Raw genomic sequence first — 18,980 nt, 5'->3', positions numbered from 1 at the left:
TTTATAAGCATGATAAGAACTGATAATTTAATTATGACATGATACATTTATTAAAAGTGGATCGAATCATGTAATTATTTAATTATAAGTAACAAGAAAAATTAATACTTAATTCAATTTAATTAGAAATAGCTACAATTATTATTTATGAAATATGATTATTATTTATTACTCACTCATATTTATAGATTGAGACAAGTAGTAAATTTAATACTCTCTCAAAGAATGAGTTGAGTCAAAGAAGGATTCCAACGTAGTATTGTAATTATGCACATTTTTAGAAGGAAGAACTTAAAATATACAATATTACATGCTCACAAAATATTAATAGCTTAAATGGTAATTGTTGATTAGTGTATAAATTATTATGTGTTTGTGTGCGTGTCATAATCAAGTAATAAATTGATTAATCACGAAATTAAGGGGCGAAGGCAATAACTTATTACATATAACTATTTAATACCTTCTCTGTTTTTTTAAATTGCATTATTTGTCATTTCACATTTACAAATACAATTCTTTGGCCGTTATATTTAAGTAAAAAGTACAAAAATATGATATTTAATTATTTTTTTTTCCTAACTAATAAATCACAAAAGAAATTCAAAGGAGGTGTGTGAATAGTGGAAAAGTCCAAATAGCGCAATTAAAATAACGGATGAAGTAATTAACAAATTATACAAAATTATTTATGAATTAACAAATTACATAAATATTTATAATTATAAAACAAATTATTTATTCAACAAAAATATTATCATTTTGCCTTGTGCCCCCAAAATATCAGAAACGGCTATGAGAAGAACCTAATTTGATTACACTGACAATCAAATTGATGGGTCTGTAATTTCCTCCGATTGATTAATTTTGTTTCCTTTATGAAAATTCTTTGATGGAAACTTCCAAAATAGAAATTCAAGCATCCTAATTGACTCCATCCAAAAAAAAAAGTTCCAATCTCGATATTAATAGCTATAAATTCAAATCTCAAAAAAAATAAAAATAAAAATAAAAATAAAAGTATACATATAATCATCATTGTCTTTGATTTGTAATTCAGCTTAATTCGATAGAAATCTATGACAGAAAGAACCCCAAATTAACGATAAACCCTAGAGTGTGAATTTAAAATTCGAGGATTAAAAAAAATGTTACCTCTGAAGCTGCTTCAATGGGGGAGAAAAGGCTAAGAAACTGCTTTAATGGAGAGAAATCAGAATGCCGCTTCAATGGAGTTGAGAAAGACTGCAGCATAAGAGTGAAAAGCTCCATGCAATATCGCAGCAAGGAAAACTTAAGAGGAGGATTCATGACAAGCATATATTGTTCTTTTTTTTTTAAAAGGCCGCCCCTTTTTCTCAAAATAAAATTTGTTTCTTAACAAGTTAAATTTGTAGATGTAAAACCGCTACTTCAATGAGCGATTTATGGTAACAAATAGCGGTTTTACCAATAAACAGTAAAAAAATGCATTTATTTACGACTTTGTTATTTGAAAAACATAGTTTGTTTTTCGGTTTTTTTCACCGTATACCCATGAGTTTTTTGTTTATTCACCATATACCCCTAAACTTTTTTAAATTTATCATATACCCCCGAGTTTTCACAAAAATACACCATATATCGTTGATGACTAATTATTGTTATTTTCGTCAATCATTAGGGTTAATTATGACCTGAAACCACCCTAAATACATTCCCCTACCCCCGAAACCACCCACATTTCTTTTTCCCACCCCCAAAAACCACCCCAAATTTCTTTTTCTCATCCTCAAAATCAATCATACGGATATAGTTATGGAGATTTGGAGTGGTTTTGGGGGTTGGAGAAAGGAGAGGAGTGGTTTTGGGGATGGGGGAGAGAGATCTATTGTGGTTTCGATGCATAATTAACAAAATTCCACTCATCTTGTTGTCATTAGGGGTATATGGTGAATTTTTGCAACAACTTAAGGGTATATGGTGAGTTTGAAAAATTTCAGGGGTATATGGTGAATAAACAAAAAAACTCAGGGGTATATGGTGAAAAAACCGTTCATGTTAAGAAACTTGATTTTTTTTTTCACGGTGGTAATAAATAGCATTTTGTCTTTCGTGGTGGTTTGAATGGAACGGGGTGGTTTTCGAGGAGGGGAAGGGGGGAGTCGTCGTTTTAGGGGTGGTAGTTGGGTTGATTTCGACAGTCAAGGTAGGGGCAGGGGATGTCGGGGGCTGGGTTTGGGCTGATCGGCGGCGAGGTCATGATGTCGGTGGTGGGGCTGGCTGTAATACCTCGTATTTTTATATGTACTTTTAGTTTAAATCATTATTTTATAAAGCATTTAAATAATTTAAAATGAATTATTTATAGTATTTTATTAATTTAAGAAGAATTATTTTAATTAAAGGTCCATTTTTATTTTTTTAATTGTTTTGGAAATATTTTATTCTATTATTTAGAAACTTTGAGGCATAGTATTTTATAAAAGGAAATTTAAAGTCAGTGGTATTTAAAGAAAGTCAAAGGACTAGTTTGAATAGGAGAAGGGATCATTAAGGGTAGAAAGAGAATTTAAGCTTAGGAGGGTTTTAGAGAGGGGGTATAAATACTCATGTTATGAGCAAGTTAGATCATGCCTAAGGTGGAGAATACCTAAAGGTAAACTCTCTCTTTCTCTCTCTCTCCTCTTACTTTCTCTCTCCTTTAATTTTCCCCCTCCCCTTTTAATTTACACACACCACCACACACACACACCACCACCACCACGGTGGCCGGCTGCCACCACCACAGCCGGCCGCCGCCAGGACAGGGCCGGATGCAGAAGCAGCCGCGGGGAGGTGGCGCCGACCACTCTCCCTTCCCCCTTGTTGTGCGTGTGATTTCAAAAAAAAAAAAAACCTCTTCTTTGTTTTAAAATTATTCTAGCCTTGATTCAATTATTATTTTTGGGTTGTAATGATGATTTTTATGATGTTTGATTATAATTATTATGTATATAATTTTCAGATTTAGTTTTTGAATTAAAAAGCTCCAAATTGAAAACCCCAGGTTTCTAAATTTATGTATGTTGATGGAAATTGATTGTAGGTGATTGAAACTATTAAATTAGATGTTTCTAAACATAATTACAACAATTTTATATGTTTTTATAAAGCTGAAATTTTTACATAAAGGCTATAATTATGTTTTCTTGAAAGGATTTTTAATTAGCCACTATTTGGGAAGAAAAATAAGGATTTTAAATTAATTTTCAGCTTGTTTTAGAGGGTTTATTAGTGATTTAAAGAGTGTATATATTGCTGAAAATTTATATTCAATAGTTATTAATGTCTCTTTGTAATTTTGGGATTGTAGGAGATTTCCAAGTGAGTGATTTTGTGTAGTCGTGACGATTTTGAGATCATATTCAAGGTACGTTCGCGTACTCGGTAATTATTTAAGTGTGTAAAAGCATGCTAGGCTTTGTTTAATTAATTCCAAGGCAATTGTTGATTGGATTGATGTTAGTGATTGATTTGTGAAGTATGAATTATTTGTAGTAAATAGATGATTGGAATTAATTATGTTGGCATGTTGAGGATGAAATACACTTTTATTATTGGCATGAACGAGAGCAAGTTTAATTAAACTAAATGTATAATTTGGTTTGGAATATAAAAAGGGAATTTTATTGTAGTTCATATAATTTTTATTGATGCTTTAAGCATGAGGATTGAGCGATCAAGTGTCTTAATGCACAGGAATAAATTATTGTGCGGTGCCTACGTGCACTTAAGAGGTTCTAAACACCGAGGGATAGGTTTGCGGTGCCTTATGCACTTAAGGTGTTATTTAACACCGAGGTAGTTTAAAAAGGATTTAACATTAAATTATGTGGTCACTAATTATTCAAGAATTAAGTTGGTATGTTTGATTGCTTGAATGATTTATTATGATTGATTGTGTTATGGTTTAAGAGTCGTCACCAAGTCTAAAAATATGTAAAAAACGTAAAGTGAAAGAGATTACGCACCAAAACTCTTGGAACGTATATACCTTGAGTATGAACATATGAGGGGAGTTATGAGGTTTTATATTTAACCATGACTTCTACTGGGAGTACAGGACGCTGTATTTTCCTTTTTATTATTATTATGCGCAGGATGTCCAGTTACTTCATGTGACATTTGCCTATCCGGTTAGCTCCCGGTGTAGTTTACCTCAATTTATTTGGGGTAGGGATTTGGTGGGAAACCCGTTCGATGCGTAATCAAATTAAATAAGCAATTGGTTTATCCATTTCTTTGTTGGTTGTATTTTGTGCTTGAAAACAAGTGCAATAGGGTAAGTTGTGTGTTGATAGGAATAAGCATGTTAGTGTGTATTGTTTGCGCCTATGTACTCAGCAATGCTGATTGTGTGTTGTATGTTTGTTTGGCCTTATCTTTATCTTGGTCCTACGACGACCCATTTTTAATGGCGAGTAGTGGGGACAAAATATAGAGAAGCTTTTCAGGTGATGAAGCATGTTCAAGAAGGGCATGAGTGAAGAGCGAATCATATTTAGTTTTCATAAGAATATGATGTGGTTTGTTGCTTTAAGACTAACGCAAAAGGTTTTCAAATGTTTTATCTCGATTTTACTAAGGGCCTACAATGGTTCCAAGTTGTAGGTTGACTTTGTTTGACTTTGGTTGATTTTACTTTTGTTTGATTTGACCTTTTGAGTTGACTCGTTTTGAATGGTTTTCAAGAGAGTTTTCAGCTGTGTGTCTTTGATATTTGCCTTAGCCATTTTCACGGTGGCAATAATGTCTTAGAATTTTCTATTTCGTATTTTGAAGGGCAAAACAGGTATTTTAAAGGAAAGAAATTTCTAGGGTGTTACACTGGCTGGGTTAGGGTTTAGGGTTTTTTTTTTTTTTTTTTAATTTTCTTTTTATTTTTATTAATTTTTTTAACCAATAGACTATTGACACGTTTTTTTTTTTTTTTTTTTTTGGGTGGTGTTATAATCCATATATTTTTTTTTTTAATGTTTTTGTGGTGTTATTTTGCAAAATAACCTAAATAAAATTACATGTGTCATATATTTTCATGGTTGTTTCATTCCCAATTTTAATTCAAATGTGTTCAATCTCTAAGAAATCTACTCAAGTTGTTACCTAGTCTCTCACCCTCACTCTAAAAGAAAAACTACTCAATGTCCTAAAATATTTGTTTTGCCTAATTGCATTTTTTTAAGCAGAAAGGAACGACATATCCATACCAAAAGCATAAAACAAGTGCCAAAATGATAACATAAACCGGCCACTCAAGGATATGAGAGTCGTCTACTATTCAAAAAAAAAGGATATGAGAGTCGTCTCGAAAGATAATATTGCAAGTAGAGTTAGTAGGGAAGCCTTTGCTACTGTGCAGGATTGCAGATGCTTAAGTAGGCATTCCTTAGTGTATGCTTCCTGGAGTTAAGCAGGAGGATGGTAATCATACAACTTTTAGCACTACTTATGTACTTATTTTGACCGCATTTTTTTACTAGACAAAAATTTCCAACGAACAAAATCAAGGAAAAGAAGATATTTTCTTTACTATATACGGACTGAATTATTATTACAATATACAAAAATCTTTGGATACATTTGTATCTAGTTGCCTGGTACAAAATCTTTTCTACCTTTCTGATTCGTACAACACCGAGATAGAATACAAGGTTACCGTCTACTATTTACAGGCTCTTAACAAAATTCACATTTAAGTGTAGGTCGACTGGCTGCACATGAGGCTTCTTCAAGTTGCTTCTACATCACAAAAATGAGAGATGAATATAAGCAGTAACATTCCCAGGAACAACTCTACGTGCACTCATGAGTCATGACAGCCAGGTCATTTTTTCCGATATCTCTATATTAGGTCTCTATAAGGGGAATGGTATGTGTGCATTGTCCAATCAAGTAAGATGTCCGTTTTTCAGTTTTCCACCCAGATTCTATTAGCTTCGTATGCCCTTCAGAGGCCAAAAGCATTACCATGAATAAAAACTTCTGGGTTAGCATGTCCTTGGCTTGATCAGGAATGAACCTGAACATCGAGGCCAACATCTGTTGCAGAACAATCTTCTGAAGTCAAACAGATTTTGCTTTTGCAGAAAGATTGGTATGTTCAATTGAAGAAGTATGGTGATTCAAGGACTTTTTCCAATTCGAAGTTCCCTCTTTCTGGTAGAGGTGGGAAGGTAGATTCTGGATAAGATTCCTGGAAGCTTTGAAGCAACTGCAACCAAACCAGAGAGTTTGAGGGAAATTAAACAAGAAACTCGAAATCTTGTCAGAGAAGAACAGAAAATTGATTAGGGTCATGCATATTGACAACTGTTAAATGCATCCCTCTGAGGCTCCGACCCTAACGAAAGTATGCATCTAACTATTATCAAGGAGATTGAAGAAAATAAAAACACTGCCAGGTACATTACTTTTAAGGGATTCAAATTAAGCCATAAACCCTTACATTTTCAAGAATGGGCATGCTATACAGCTCCACAAACTTTTCTCGAAGAATTTGATTCATCTTTTCCACATCACATGCATGAGTCCAAAACGAATCATGCACTCCTGCAGATACATATATTTCATATGTCAGGTCATCTACAACAAAAAATATGTTTTCCATTCCAAAAGTCAAAGACCAAAGGAGTACAGCTATACAAGAGATCTGGAAATTCATTTTAGAATGGATATTTATACACCAATGTAACTTCTCAGCACTAGCTGTTCATTGACCAAATCCAGGAATAATATTAAGAACATAATTAGGCAACATTATAATAAAATTAAAAACCTGCAAACTGTAAACCAGCATCCCTGCATGCCACAGCAGTCATCATCATATGAGTTCCATCAAGCGAGTGAACATAGTTTGGAGGAAATGCAGTCCTTTGTTTTTTGACTTCAATCTGCTTGTCAATTCAAATCATAGTCAGTCATGCAGAAATCCTCAGGGAAGAGGAGAGGGTGGGAGTAGACATAAGGAAACGAGAACTTACCCCTTCACCTTCCTTTTGCAAGGCCAAAACCTGAAGCGATGTTTTAATCTGTATACAAGCAAAGAATGTGGTCAGTAAGATCTGGAGCTGGATTGATCTAAATAAAATAAAGTCAGAGAAGCTCATTGAACTAAATGAAACCTTCAACTGTCAGAAATTGACAAATAGTTCATTTATAATTTGCATTCAAGGTTGAGAAAATAACTTGTTACATATGAGGATATAAGCTTAGAAAATGTACGGAATGCTTACAGAAACTCAAGAACCGAGCATCATTAAATAAACAAATATATAATGCAGGCTTAGCAGCAAATGATGCAGAAATCAATTATTGGTTGATCAAACAAGAGGTATTCTTCTTCGCACCTAAAATGGTGTGGTAAACATTAAAGCATGCATTCTTTCAAGGTGGGAATCTGAAATAGAAAGTTGAATGCCCCCCTCTTTCAAAAAAAAAAAAAAAAAAATAACCCAACCCAACCCAACCCTGAAAAAAGAAAAGTAAAACAAGTTGAACCTTGGGCAAAACATTATTGCTTTATATCTAATCATTATTTCGGAATCCTACCTTCAGCATATGCAGTAATACCAAAATTATAGTGGAAATACAGATGATAAGCAAGAAATCATGCTTATTCAATGTCTTTTCCCTATAATCCATTTTACTTTTTATTTTTAATTAATTCCAATAAGAATATATTATTCCGTGGACTTGAGCACTGGAAGTCGATCTCAAGCCCAATTCACCATAAATTTAATATAAGAGACCCCTGAGGCTAGACGTTTGTTACATTAATCTTAAAGCACCACAATTCCTAGCAAGAGCAAAACTATCTTTCCAAATCTTAGCATATTACACACCCCCCCCCCCCACCCCAAACACACACACACACACACAAGTTCATATGGGCTACTCCCGTCTCCTCATTAAAGCATCTGAATGCCACCTATAACAAGTGGGAACAACCTAAATCATGGCCCATATGCTTTACCCTCTCAAAGCTTATCTTCAGGATAGACAACACCTTATCATTACACATACCCATAAAGCATCCCTATCTCTCACAGATAACTTATAAAGTTGAGCTTTCTTATTAGAATATATTCAACATACATTGCTATCAAAGGATCATATATATGGATATGAAGTTTTAGTTCATTTTAAAATGAAGCATTTCACTGAAAATTCCACAATTATTGACCCGACCCATCTTGAATATTAGAATCCTTGATTGATCATACAAATATATTGCAAGTAAAAAGAGTAGCCAGCCAAAGTCAAATCATGAAACAGGACACTCACAAGATGCCGTTTACTTTTACAGTATGGTTGTACAACTGGCAGACCAAGAGGAGTAGTCCAGCGAACAGGTTGATTTTCAGAAGCAATAACCTGTAATGGCAGACAAGTCATGGTAAAGCTACTAAAACTTCATTCTGCTAAATTTATTAAAATAGAAGAAACCCTACCTTTGCACAATCACCAAGCCAATCCATTATGCTACGCGCAGCTTGAAATAATTGACCGAGGGCAGACATTGTTACCTAGGAAAGGATAGTATTGTGATGTAAGAATTATTTTATAAGCATTATTGTTAAAAGAAAATATTACAAACAGTATGTATGACTTCTTACCTTAGCTGAATAGCAGGCTGCAGAAAAAAGCAGCCTGTCATCAGTGATAAGACCCTTCTCCTCTAATCTCCTCTTAATTTGCTCCCTTGCCCCAACAAATGTAACACCATAAACGGATGTCATTACTGTCTGCTTCACGAGTTTGCGGTCCACCTGAGATGCATACAGCTTTCTTTATCAGCATATATTAATAAGAGCACAGAACAGCCAATACTATCAAACACATAGTTTATACAGGAAAGTACATAAAATCCAAAACAAACATATAGCACAATGAGATATGATCATTTAAAGGATGTACAAATGAAGAACCTGATCGACTAGGACTTTGGCTAACAAAGCACTTGGGTATGTTTCAGGGTCTTGCCTGCTATCCTTTTCCATAATTTCACGAACCCTGGAAGGAAAAAAAAAAAAAGAAAAAAGAATTACTTCTCAGAAGTAACCTAGTAGCTAGTCACTAGTTTATAGCACTAGCATTTTAATGCATAGCATCCGTCTTATAGCGAAATTCTCAACGTTTAGAGGAAACTACATATTGGTAAATCATACTTCCACTGTTCTTTTTTTAACCACAACATTTGGAAATTTACACTATTCACATACACTCCTTTAATTGTCTTTTTTGATTTATATATCGGAAAAATTATAGTCATGTAGGATCTTGTTAGATTCGTTTCGAAATATTCTTTCAAATATCAACTTTTTATAATTTTTACTAAAATATATTTTAAGATAGTAGTGTTATAAAATTTGCATGTGTAATCTTGACTTGATATTAACAAGCTTTTCTCCCATCAATAGACACTGAAGAATCTCTGACAGCTTAGATTGTCAACATAACCAATGATGAAGGTCAAGAAACTCTTCTACAAGCACTAAAATTTAACTGTAGAGCATTTATATCACAAATTGACATACAATAATAAGAAATTGGATAATATGATGAACTCAAGAAGGAAAACAAATATATACTACGAAGTGATCCTAGCTACAAATCCCTGACATTAAAACACTGGTAGCTAAGTAAAAGGGCAAGAAGGAATTAACTAAGAGTCAACAAACTTATAATACATGTTGCACCAATTTTACAACAGATCATGAAATAAACTAGTTTTATCGAGAATGACCAGAGATAAATTGTAGACCAAGCCCAAGAAAAAAGATGTTTGAAACTTCTGCTGTGAATTAAATCAACTATAGGTGTAAAGGGCACACGTCATAGAGCTTGGCAAGAAAAAAGGATGAGCAAGAAGCACAGAAGTATAGAAGATGAAAGATCTACCAAGTTTTCTATAGTCAGCTTTCCTTCAGTTGGTTATTCTTGTTTCAGTTAGTAAATTTTTACTGAGAGATAATATTACTAAGCCAATCAACATAAAATATGTTTCCAAAAGACTATTACTCCAATATAAGTTATAACCATTCTTTTCTATTCCCTTTTTATTCTTCACTTTATAAGTTCCATAATAACAACCTTCAAGTAATCAAAAAGTATTTTTTCATGCCATTGAACAATATCCTTTTCAAATATCTGAAACACAACATAATTCCTAAGTTCTTATGACATGGCTACAATCCAGGGTGCAACCTAATTACCTTGCAGCAATTTCTGAGTACACATCAGCAGGTTCCTCTCCAACCACCAAATTTACAGCTGCTGCTTCCTTCTGGAAAAAGTAACAAAAATAGTTGAGACATGTAGGCATTTGATCGGCCAACAGAAAATAATAGTATAACGATCACTCCTAAAATTTCAAAAAATAATTAAGGCCAACCGCGTACTACAAAACTTTTACATAACATATAATAGTAACATATTGAATTGATGTATACTATGCCAGATATATAGAAAAACTTGATTCATTTTGTTATAAATGTATGTGAGTCTTTCTCCATCTGCACCTTGAAGAAATGAAGAAAAGGGAAGAGAGAGAGAGAATAACATAAATTAATTTTTTGTAGTCATGTTCTTCTCATATCAGCTACGCAATACCCAGACGGAATGAATAATTATATAAGGATTAAACATATTGCAAAAAACACTTTTGCTTTTTATCATCCTTAATTTTTTATGATCCTAGGAAAACAAAAGGTAAGTCATTTCAGGAAAGAGAAGCAAAGAAAGCACAGCAGAGGCACAGGAGCCATAGAGGACATACACTATCTCTTCCCAAAGCAGCATAATGCTGCAGGCCATTGCATGAACCATCCTGAAACAAAGATTAATGAAAACAATTTAGGTAAATATGCAATTGTATGTGACATCCAGAGAAGAAAGGATTTGGAGTATTCCTCTTTATCACTGGACAATATTCTCAGAACATAGGAAATAGGATAATAACATTTCAGAGATTATTATCACTTGTAATAATAAGGGCTCTGAATCCCTACAAATTCTAAGCATATAGAAGCATGGGCAAGTATAGAATATTACTTCCTTGCCCACTATCTTAAAGGGCATAATGGCAAATGACAAATACAGAGTTACCATTCCTTTAACAAGCAAGTTAGAAGTGATAACATTAAATATTATGGGAAAAGAAAAACCACTTCATTGGGTAAAAACAGCTCCCAGAAAAACTAATTGCCAAAGAATTTCTAGACTGCTTATTGAACTTATGAAACAGCAACGGGAACATTTATGATGATGACTGAGGCCTTCTATACATGGCTTACCTGATGTATAGGAAGATGGGAGATGAAAGTATATGGTGATGAGCTGTTCAGGGCTCCTGTAAGATCAATGCATGCAGCTAAGCATTGAAAAGGGTCTTCTGCACTTAACCACCATCGATTTCCATTGATAGGGTTGCTTGCTGAGTCAAATATTTGAGCCAGATGATTTTCTACAAAAGCTACACGTGCCTCGTACGAAAGCTTGTCGACACCACCAGCATATACATTCGCTAAGTGAATTTTCAGCCATTGTAATCCAGATTTCCCCAAAGGTCGTCCTTCCGCAAACTCAAGCACACCTCGGCAGAGATCAGAACTTAGATGGTTTAGATGTGGATGCATGGGATAAGCCCGACCACGGAAGTCAAGGTTATGAGGATAATAAAAGCCTTCCTCGTCTCTCATCTTCTGAGCAACCTGGCACACCAAAGCGGCAAAGCCAGCCAAAAGAATCAGGCAGGCTGATAAAAGATAGGACATTGTTTATTGAAGGTTTACTTGAATCTTTCACCTGTTTTATAGAAAGATGCTAAAAATCCATAACTGACATTTTACATCAATAAAAAAACATACAGGCAGAAAAATCCAATTTCAATCCTATAAAGGCTAAAGCCACACATACGAAAAATCTCAGAGCCACACACATTAAAAATCAAACAGCTGTCTCTAGCCAAAATCAGATGCCCAGTACAATTATCTTTCCGATTAGGAGAATTCCCCCTAATATTAAACAAGTTACAGAGGATTTGTCTAGCAAAATTAAGGAAAAGTAAAAGAAAGGTCCAATCACACTTCACATCCAATAAACATGAGCATGAACCCCTAAAACACTGCCCTTTCTCATTAATGAAACCTCACTAGGAATCCATCTCCATATTTTCCTAAGTGAATCCAACCAAAGTACTCGCAATGTCCTGCCCAAAAAGCAACAAAACCCCCTTTTCTTCCTTACCAGTGATTAACATTAAGAAAGTAGCAAGCTTGTTTCCCTCTAGACATATTTTACCCATTTCTATGACGACCATAGGTAATTTTAAGATAGTTGCTCTGCGCCAAATAAGCTAGATTCTTGTGGAAATCAATATAGCCATATTCACACCAAAGTGATATTCTTAGACAGCAAGTAACCAAAAAAATCAAAACTCCATTTCTTAGAGTGTATAGCCACATCCCCAATTCAGTAGTTGATCTCTTCTCACTCTCCCATCTCTGAGGCTCCAACAGAAAGAGATCTTCTGAAAGGCTAAACCTCTCCCTATATGCTATTTTCTTCAAAGAGAAGGACACTCCAAAATGAAGATAGCTATGAAAGAAGAGATCATAAATCCACGCTGAAGATGAAACATAGCAACACCTTTTCCATAAAATCACTGCATGCACTTGGAAGATTCTCATCAGCTCCCCTCAAGTGACACATTCCCACTATCCTCATATCGAAAATTTGAAGTTTGCAGCAATCAATTGTGCTGTCAACATTCAAACCTCAGCTCTCAAGCAATATTGGTGTTCACAAGGAGAGACTGGTTGATGAACTTTTGAAAAAAGATCATTGTTTTTATTTTCTAAGCCATTATAAAGTTAATAGGTTGGAAACTGAGAACTTATCTTTTTGTTAATTTAAATTTCCAAGTATTGATTATTAAATCTCAAGGATTGCTTTTTTTTATTTTTATTTTTTATAATTTATCAAGACATGCAACTACTTTCACTTATTAATTTTTGGTTCCCAAAGCCAGATAATAGATAATCACATAAAGCTAGCTTTGACACCTTTCAGCATTAACTTTCCATAAGCATAATTATCTAATGCTCAAAGATAATTAGCTTATAAATAAAAGAGAATAAAAACGTACAGAAAGTTTAAGTTCAACGTCACATCTTAAAGCATGTCTCTCTCTATTGATTTTCTTTGCTTTCCTCACACTCCACTTCCATGTATCAATTTCTGCTGGATCTTCTGTCAGTGGCTTTTCAGGCAAAGGAACCTGCAAATTTGGAAATTCAAGCAGGATTAGCACACTAGAGAATAAGGGAGAGGGGAAGGGGGGGTGAATAATAAAGATATAAAGGAAAGGCCTCATCCAACAGAAAACAGAATATGGAATACTGACATCCTCACAATTAACAAGACCGCCAATGTTGCCACCACTAGCCCATAGACTTTCCACCACACCAAGAACTTTTCTGTTGATTCTCCATTTTGTGTGTCCAAGAGTATTTAAGGCCTGCACAAATGCAGAGTAGGTATGGGGTTACAACTTACAAGTTTACAACCTAAGAAGCCTGTGGCTCAACAGAGATATCTATCAATGATATCAGCGTGAACAGCAAAAGGCATTGACAGATGTAATATCTAGCAATTAATTTTTTAATACATAGTGAGCCCAACTCAGCTAAGTTACATTTACAAGAGAAATTGAAACTAGTTATCAAGACTCAAATGATTTTTTCCTTTTTCAAAAACACTTTGACAGGTTCGATAAAACATACAAAATGCTCAGAGCTGAGAAGTTCAGAATATGTGTAAATGAAAAGCTGGACGTATTCACACAGTACAATCTCATATTATGAAGGATTTGCAAGAGAATTTAAGAATATAAAAATGACAAGAGTTCAGTTTATTGCCTAGGAGAATGACCTTTAGTGGAAAATTCTCCTTAAGTTTTACTTAGATGATAGGAAACACCAAAATACTAAACTTAAACCATAACACAGGCACAGCTTGTATACTATGCAAGAGAAAATTCAAAATCATATCTAGTACAAATGGAAACTCCACTATGAATATTTCACCAGCTGAAATGTTCAATCACTTCAATGAGTAACAGCATACATCCCCTCTTTCAGCCATCAAGATAGATAAGAGAATATTATAACCCTCCTCTGACCTCTCCAATTTGAGCTCAGGAATGATCAATATTTAGTTGAGGACGGATAGAGTATTCAATTTATCTTTCAAATTTTATTTTCATAAAAGTTTAAAACAAATCCATTCAATTAGAACAGACAGACTCAGTAATTGTAGAGGATTTGAGCATTTGTTTGACAAGACATAAGACTTAAATAAAGAAACCAGTCAATTGTCAAAAGAAAAAATAGACATACTTATTGGTATACAATTCAGAAGCACGAGGTTCAAGTGTATAATCACACAAACAAACAAACAAACAAAACCGAAAGACAAAAATCTGCAAACTTGCACCATAATGAACTCAGGCTAGTTAAACTTTTGAGCAACTAATAAATGAAAAAGAAAAAAAAAAAAAAAAAAAAAAAACACCATATAAATAAAGACTTAAGGGGCTCTATTCTGCTGTACCTCAAACACTTTCTGCATCTGCTGTGGTGGAGTTTTCCTCATCGCCTCTTGCTGCTTTCTTGAACCATGCGTTCGCATAACATAAGATGGTAGGAACAAGTAGCCACCCTTGTCATACCTGGACAAAAATAATATAGAAGATGCCAATTCTAGTAAGCAAATATATTAATGGTATATATGGGAAAATAGTACAGCATATTCTAAGTTTCATACTTTTTAGCTTGTTCAGGATTGATTGACAACAGATCATGTCATATATGAAATATACAATACTAAAACACCTTCTCTCCTGATCATATATGTCTCATAGTTTTTTTTTTTTTACACTCTATAGTCCATCCAACTTCCAAATTTGCCATCTATTTCACAAAAATATCATTTTTTACAGCTCACTAAACTATTCTTTGAGATTATTTCTTAAAGATTACTCCTTCCAGAGGTGAGGAATTTTGAGTAGGATGACAATGTAAGTTTAAAAACGATACAGAAGGGTAGAAAAGGGGCATAGTTTCCATACTTTTTCTGTGAGAGATAATTAATCAAGGATTACTGAGAACATTATTATAAAATAAATTATTCAAAAAACAAGAAGAAAGAAGATGTGTATACCCTTTCCAGTTCTTCGGAGGTATCAACATTGGAACATAGGGAATAATCATGTATCGAGCCTGCTAAAAAAAGAAGTAAAAGTTTGTTAGGTTATGTAACTAACTCTAGAATCACTTAATGATTTTTTACAACAGAATGTAAAAAGTTATTGCAAGTGCATTTGGCTTTAATAACTTAGTGCAATATTATTTGGGGAACCGTTCACATGCAATTAAGAATTGCATATGTTTTGTATATTTCAGATAACAATGAACGAGAAACTTACACTCCTATCAATCCCCTTCAGAACAAGCGGGTCACATTCTATAACTCCATATCTTTTCACCACTTGCTGTCTTCACAAAGTAAAAATAAAAAGTCAGTGTGAGAAGTTAATGAGATTATTTTAAGTAAACCACTATCTATCTTCAAGAAAGCTTCACCAAAATGACACAATGTCATATTGTCATATATGTTGTCCAATCCACATTTTTCCTCCAAATTATAAAGTTATTCATGGGCCATTGAGGTGGCATCCACCATACACTAACCTTCAAAATTTTAGCCAGAAAGGCCCTAATAATAATGTAGCAAATCAACAGAGCGGTATACAAATTACATGTATGGTGAAGCAGCTTCCTGAAGATGAAGTGCATAAAATTTAGTGCAACTCACCCCATGTCATTGTTCAAAATTTTGAATTTGTGCCTAAATGCAGGTCGTACATCAGGTGGATTGTCAGCTGATTGCTTACTTGGATGCTGAACATAAGCTGTGTCTATCAGCAACTCAATCAAACGACTACCCAGCTGCACCATCATGGAAAGCAAATGTCAATCAGAATCAGATAATGGCATAAAAGAATGTGCCTTACAAGTATAAGTATTACAAGAAGAAAAGTTATCACCTTAGCTTGAGTGTCTTGGCTCCAAGACTTGTTATCTTCAGAAGTCACCAGCTTTGCTGCCTCAAATAGTCGTTTCCTCTTAACTAAGCTCTTCACGCGATTCCGCTGCAGTTCCTTTTCCTTTAATAAATCCTCTGGCATTTCACTTGCATTTTTACGTATATTCTTGGTTTTCTCCAAGAAACTGTGAATTTTTATCTGATTCCAATATGGGGAAAAAATTACAGAATGATATGGAAGAAAACATGCAAGACTGAAATACAGTTTCAACCCAAGACCAGATATATTATACAACCAATTCTCTATCAATAAAATTAAATCAGGAAACAAAAGGGTTGTGTACGTAGCATGTCAAAAATGACTGCAAGAAGAGTATGTTTCTCATTACAAACTTCAGTACGACCACCATAACTTTTGCACAAGGTGAGCAACAAATACTGCAAACAGAATGCAAGGAAGTGCATCACTCTTGATATTGTAGCATCATAATCCAACCATTCACTATAGAATTGAAAGTATTGCAATTCAAAACGCCTCACTGTCCTGATTTCTTTTAAATATATGGACTTCAGCTAAAAGAAACCCTCCAAAGAACAAGACAAGTGACTACAATGAGTTAAGAATATATGCAGCAAAATCTAAATTGGATGCTTAATAATCTCTCTATTTCCTACAAATATTAAAATAGAAAAATTAATCCCACATAAGGCCCCGTCGAATATTGCTAGAAATGATGCTTATCATCCATGCCAAGGTTATGAGTCCTTAGCAGATACCTCCTTTGTGGGGAGCTCCCTTAAAAAGAGACCTAAAAGAGTAAAAGCTAGCCTAAAGAGGAAATAATACTCCATAAGAGGGTATACCCTTAAGGACCTAACTTATCCCCACATCAGACTAGACAAGTTTCACACACTTGCATACGTAACAGTAATCTTGCTACAGCATCCTACTTCAGTTTTGCCGATAGCTCTAGACTAGAAGTAATTGGTTTTCACAGAATCAGCAGAAGCCTCTTGCCACAAAGACTAATTCTAGACACTAAATTACTAAATGTCAAATCCTAAACTACACTACTTCAAGAAGATCCTTCCCCTAATATAATGTTCCTTTGAAGATTATATAATTTAAAAGGACAACATAAGCATGGAAGATAACTAAATTGTAATGGCAAATAGAGAGCAACTATCAAGCGATGTCAACAGTACCAAAAACAAAAAACTATATCTACCAAAAAAACTTAAGCCTAATAATTAAAATGCAGACACATCAAACGCAATTGTTTATCAATCATTCTAAATTCAAATCAATTAACTAAGCAGACTCAAATCCAAAGCACAAGCATCAACTAAACATAAGTACATAACAAAAGGAGAGTGATTAAGCAAACACCTCCTGCTCAATAGCAAGCCCAATTTGAAGAGCAGCCTGAACAAGCCGAACACAGCCGGCTTCGTTACCAACCATAAGCAATGACATCATCTTATGCATAACAATAACAGCCATCTTATCAGCTGGCAACATATCAATATGATAGCCATAGATAGCCTTTTGTTTCCTAGACCTTTGCAACTTTTGTTCTTTTTCAATTGCCTTCTTCAAAGGCTCAAACCAACCTAAAAACAATGCCTTAACCTGTGGCAAATTAGGTGCCAATTTCTTATCCCTCATCTCTCTCACAAACTCCCTATACTCCTCCACCATACTCTCCCACGCCTCGGTTTCGGCTTTAATCTGTCTCCTCCTCAACAAATTATACTTCTCTCTCTCAATCTCCTTGAATTCTAACCTCAACCCAGTATTCCTATCAACTAATCCTTTCATAAAAAGGGTATTCACCCATGGTGGGTCATGCATAAAAATCCTATGACTAGAACCCTTAATTTTCTCTGAATTTTGAAAATACCCATCAATTTTTTCAGCTAATTCTTCCTCAGGAGAGTCTAGAATTATCTGGGATTGTATAGAAGGCTGGAAAAAGCTGTTCCTATCCAATTTTGGGTTTAAGCAAGGCAGCAAAAGGGTAGCAGGAAAAGAGGTTGAAGAAGAAGAAGGAAATGGGGGTTCAACCCTCAATTGTTTGTTGGAAAGTGGGATGAATAGAGAGAAATGGGTGGTTTTTTGAGCTTTTTTGTGGGATTTCAATGGTTTTCTCCATTGTTTTTGAATTTGAATTTGTGGGATTGGAGAGAAGGAAGCAGTAGAAGACATTGTTGGTGAAAATTCTAAGTTTTGTTGAAGAATTATACAGGAAAAGTTGGATTTGAAGGAAGACTGAAGAGAAGAAAGAGCAATAGGAAGTAGAAAAACCAGAGATAAACCCAGAGCAAAGAGAAGAATGGTGGAAAATGGAGATAATGGTGTTTGTTTGCCGCGACAAGTTGAGGATAATCCAGGCTTTGCCAATAGCGGGACCATATCTCTTGATTTTTTTTTTATCTTTATTTTTTTTCATTTGGATATTTCTTTTTTTTTTTTTGGGAGGGGGGTGTTATTGTGTAATGTCTAACTAGGCTAACTCCGGTTGTTAAATAATTATGATAAAAATAATTTTACAGAGAAATGTATAAAATATAATAAATTGATTCACCAAATATTAAAAAGTATGAATAAAAACATACAATAGTAAAATAGTTAAAGAAAAAAAAAATTAAATGGTTTTAATAGGCAATTTGATATTTTAGGAAGTTTATAAAGTGAACGTCATAAATTAGATGAAAACCTTCTTTTTCTATAACAATGAAATTTTTTTAAGCAAGTAAATTTAGAGGGAAAATTCTTAATAATACGTTGCCAAGTGTCGTTTTTAGTTTTGCTTTTAGTAGTATGTAATAGATAGATTGTCTATGTTGGG

The 18,980-nt window shown here is 34.2% G+C and overlaps 1 protein-coding gene across 2 annotated transcripts; it reads right to left on the bottom strand.

Moving 5' to 3' along the window:
* Positions 1-5,529: 5,529 nt before the first annotated feature.
* LOC110721879 (DNA-directed RNA polymerase 3B, chloroplastic-like) lies at positions 5,530-18,904 on the bottom strand. 2 transcript variants are annotated; one of them, XM_021901099.1, is made up of 19 exons: positions 17,519-18,904; positions 16,130-16,327; positions 15,898-16,031; positions 15,509-15,578; positions 15,244-15,305; positions 14,635-14,752; positions 13,427-13,540; positions 13,169-13,300; positions 11,316-11,732; positions 10,799-10,849; positions 10,236-10,306; positions 8,949-9,033; positions 8,637-8,789; positions 8,472-8,546; positions 8,305-8,394; positions 7,002-7,049; positions 6,797-6,911; positions 6,467-6,570; positions 5,530-6,232 (listed from the first exon to the last, which is right to left on the bottom strand). In XM_021901099.1, the coding sequence occupies exons 1-19, from the start codon at positions 18,542-18,544 to the stop codon at positions 6,122-6,124; spliced, it is 3,174 nt and encodes a 1,057-aa protein (XP_021756791.1). In that variant the 5' UTR covers positions 18,545-18,904; the 3' UTR covers positions 5,530-6,121. The 2 variants fall into 2 exon arrangements, with proteins under 2 accessions (XP_021756791.1, XP_021756792.1); XM_021901100.1 differs by having other exon boundaries at positions 15,244-15,302; positions 17,519-18,903.
* Positions 18,905-18,980: the final 76 nt, after the last annotated feature.

This window comes from Chenopodium quinoa, unplaced genomic scaffold (assembly GCF_001683475.1).
Source record: "Chenopodium quinoa cultivar QQ74 unplaced genomic scaffold, ASM168347v1, whole genome shotgun sequence".
NCBI lineage: Eukaryota > Viridiplantae > Streptophyta > Magnoliopsida > Caryophyllales > Amaranthaceae > Chenopodium > Chenopodium quinoa.
Note: the sequence above shows the minus strand (reverse complement) of the source record. Positions and strands in the feature narration are given on the sequence as shown.

Bases quoted from the DNA above. Each gene is read 5' to 3' on its own strand.
- LOC110721879 (XM_021901099.1), bottom strand. From the start codon at position 18,544: ATGGTCCCGCTATTGGCAAAGCCTGGATTATCCTCAACTTGTCGCGGC. The intron at 8,395-8,471 runs GTAGGGTTTCTT...CTGCCATTACAG, and splicing joins GGCTTGGTGATTGTGCAAAG to GTTATTGCTTCTGAAAATCA. The intron at 6,912-7,001 runs GTAAGTTCTCGT...ATTGACAAGCAG, and splicing joins TGCAAAAGGAAGGTGAAGGG to ATTGAAGTCAAAAAACAAAG.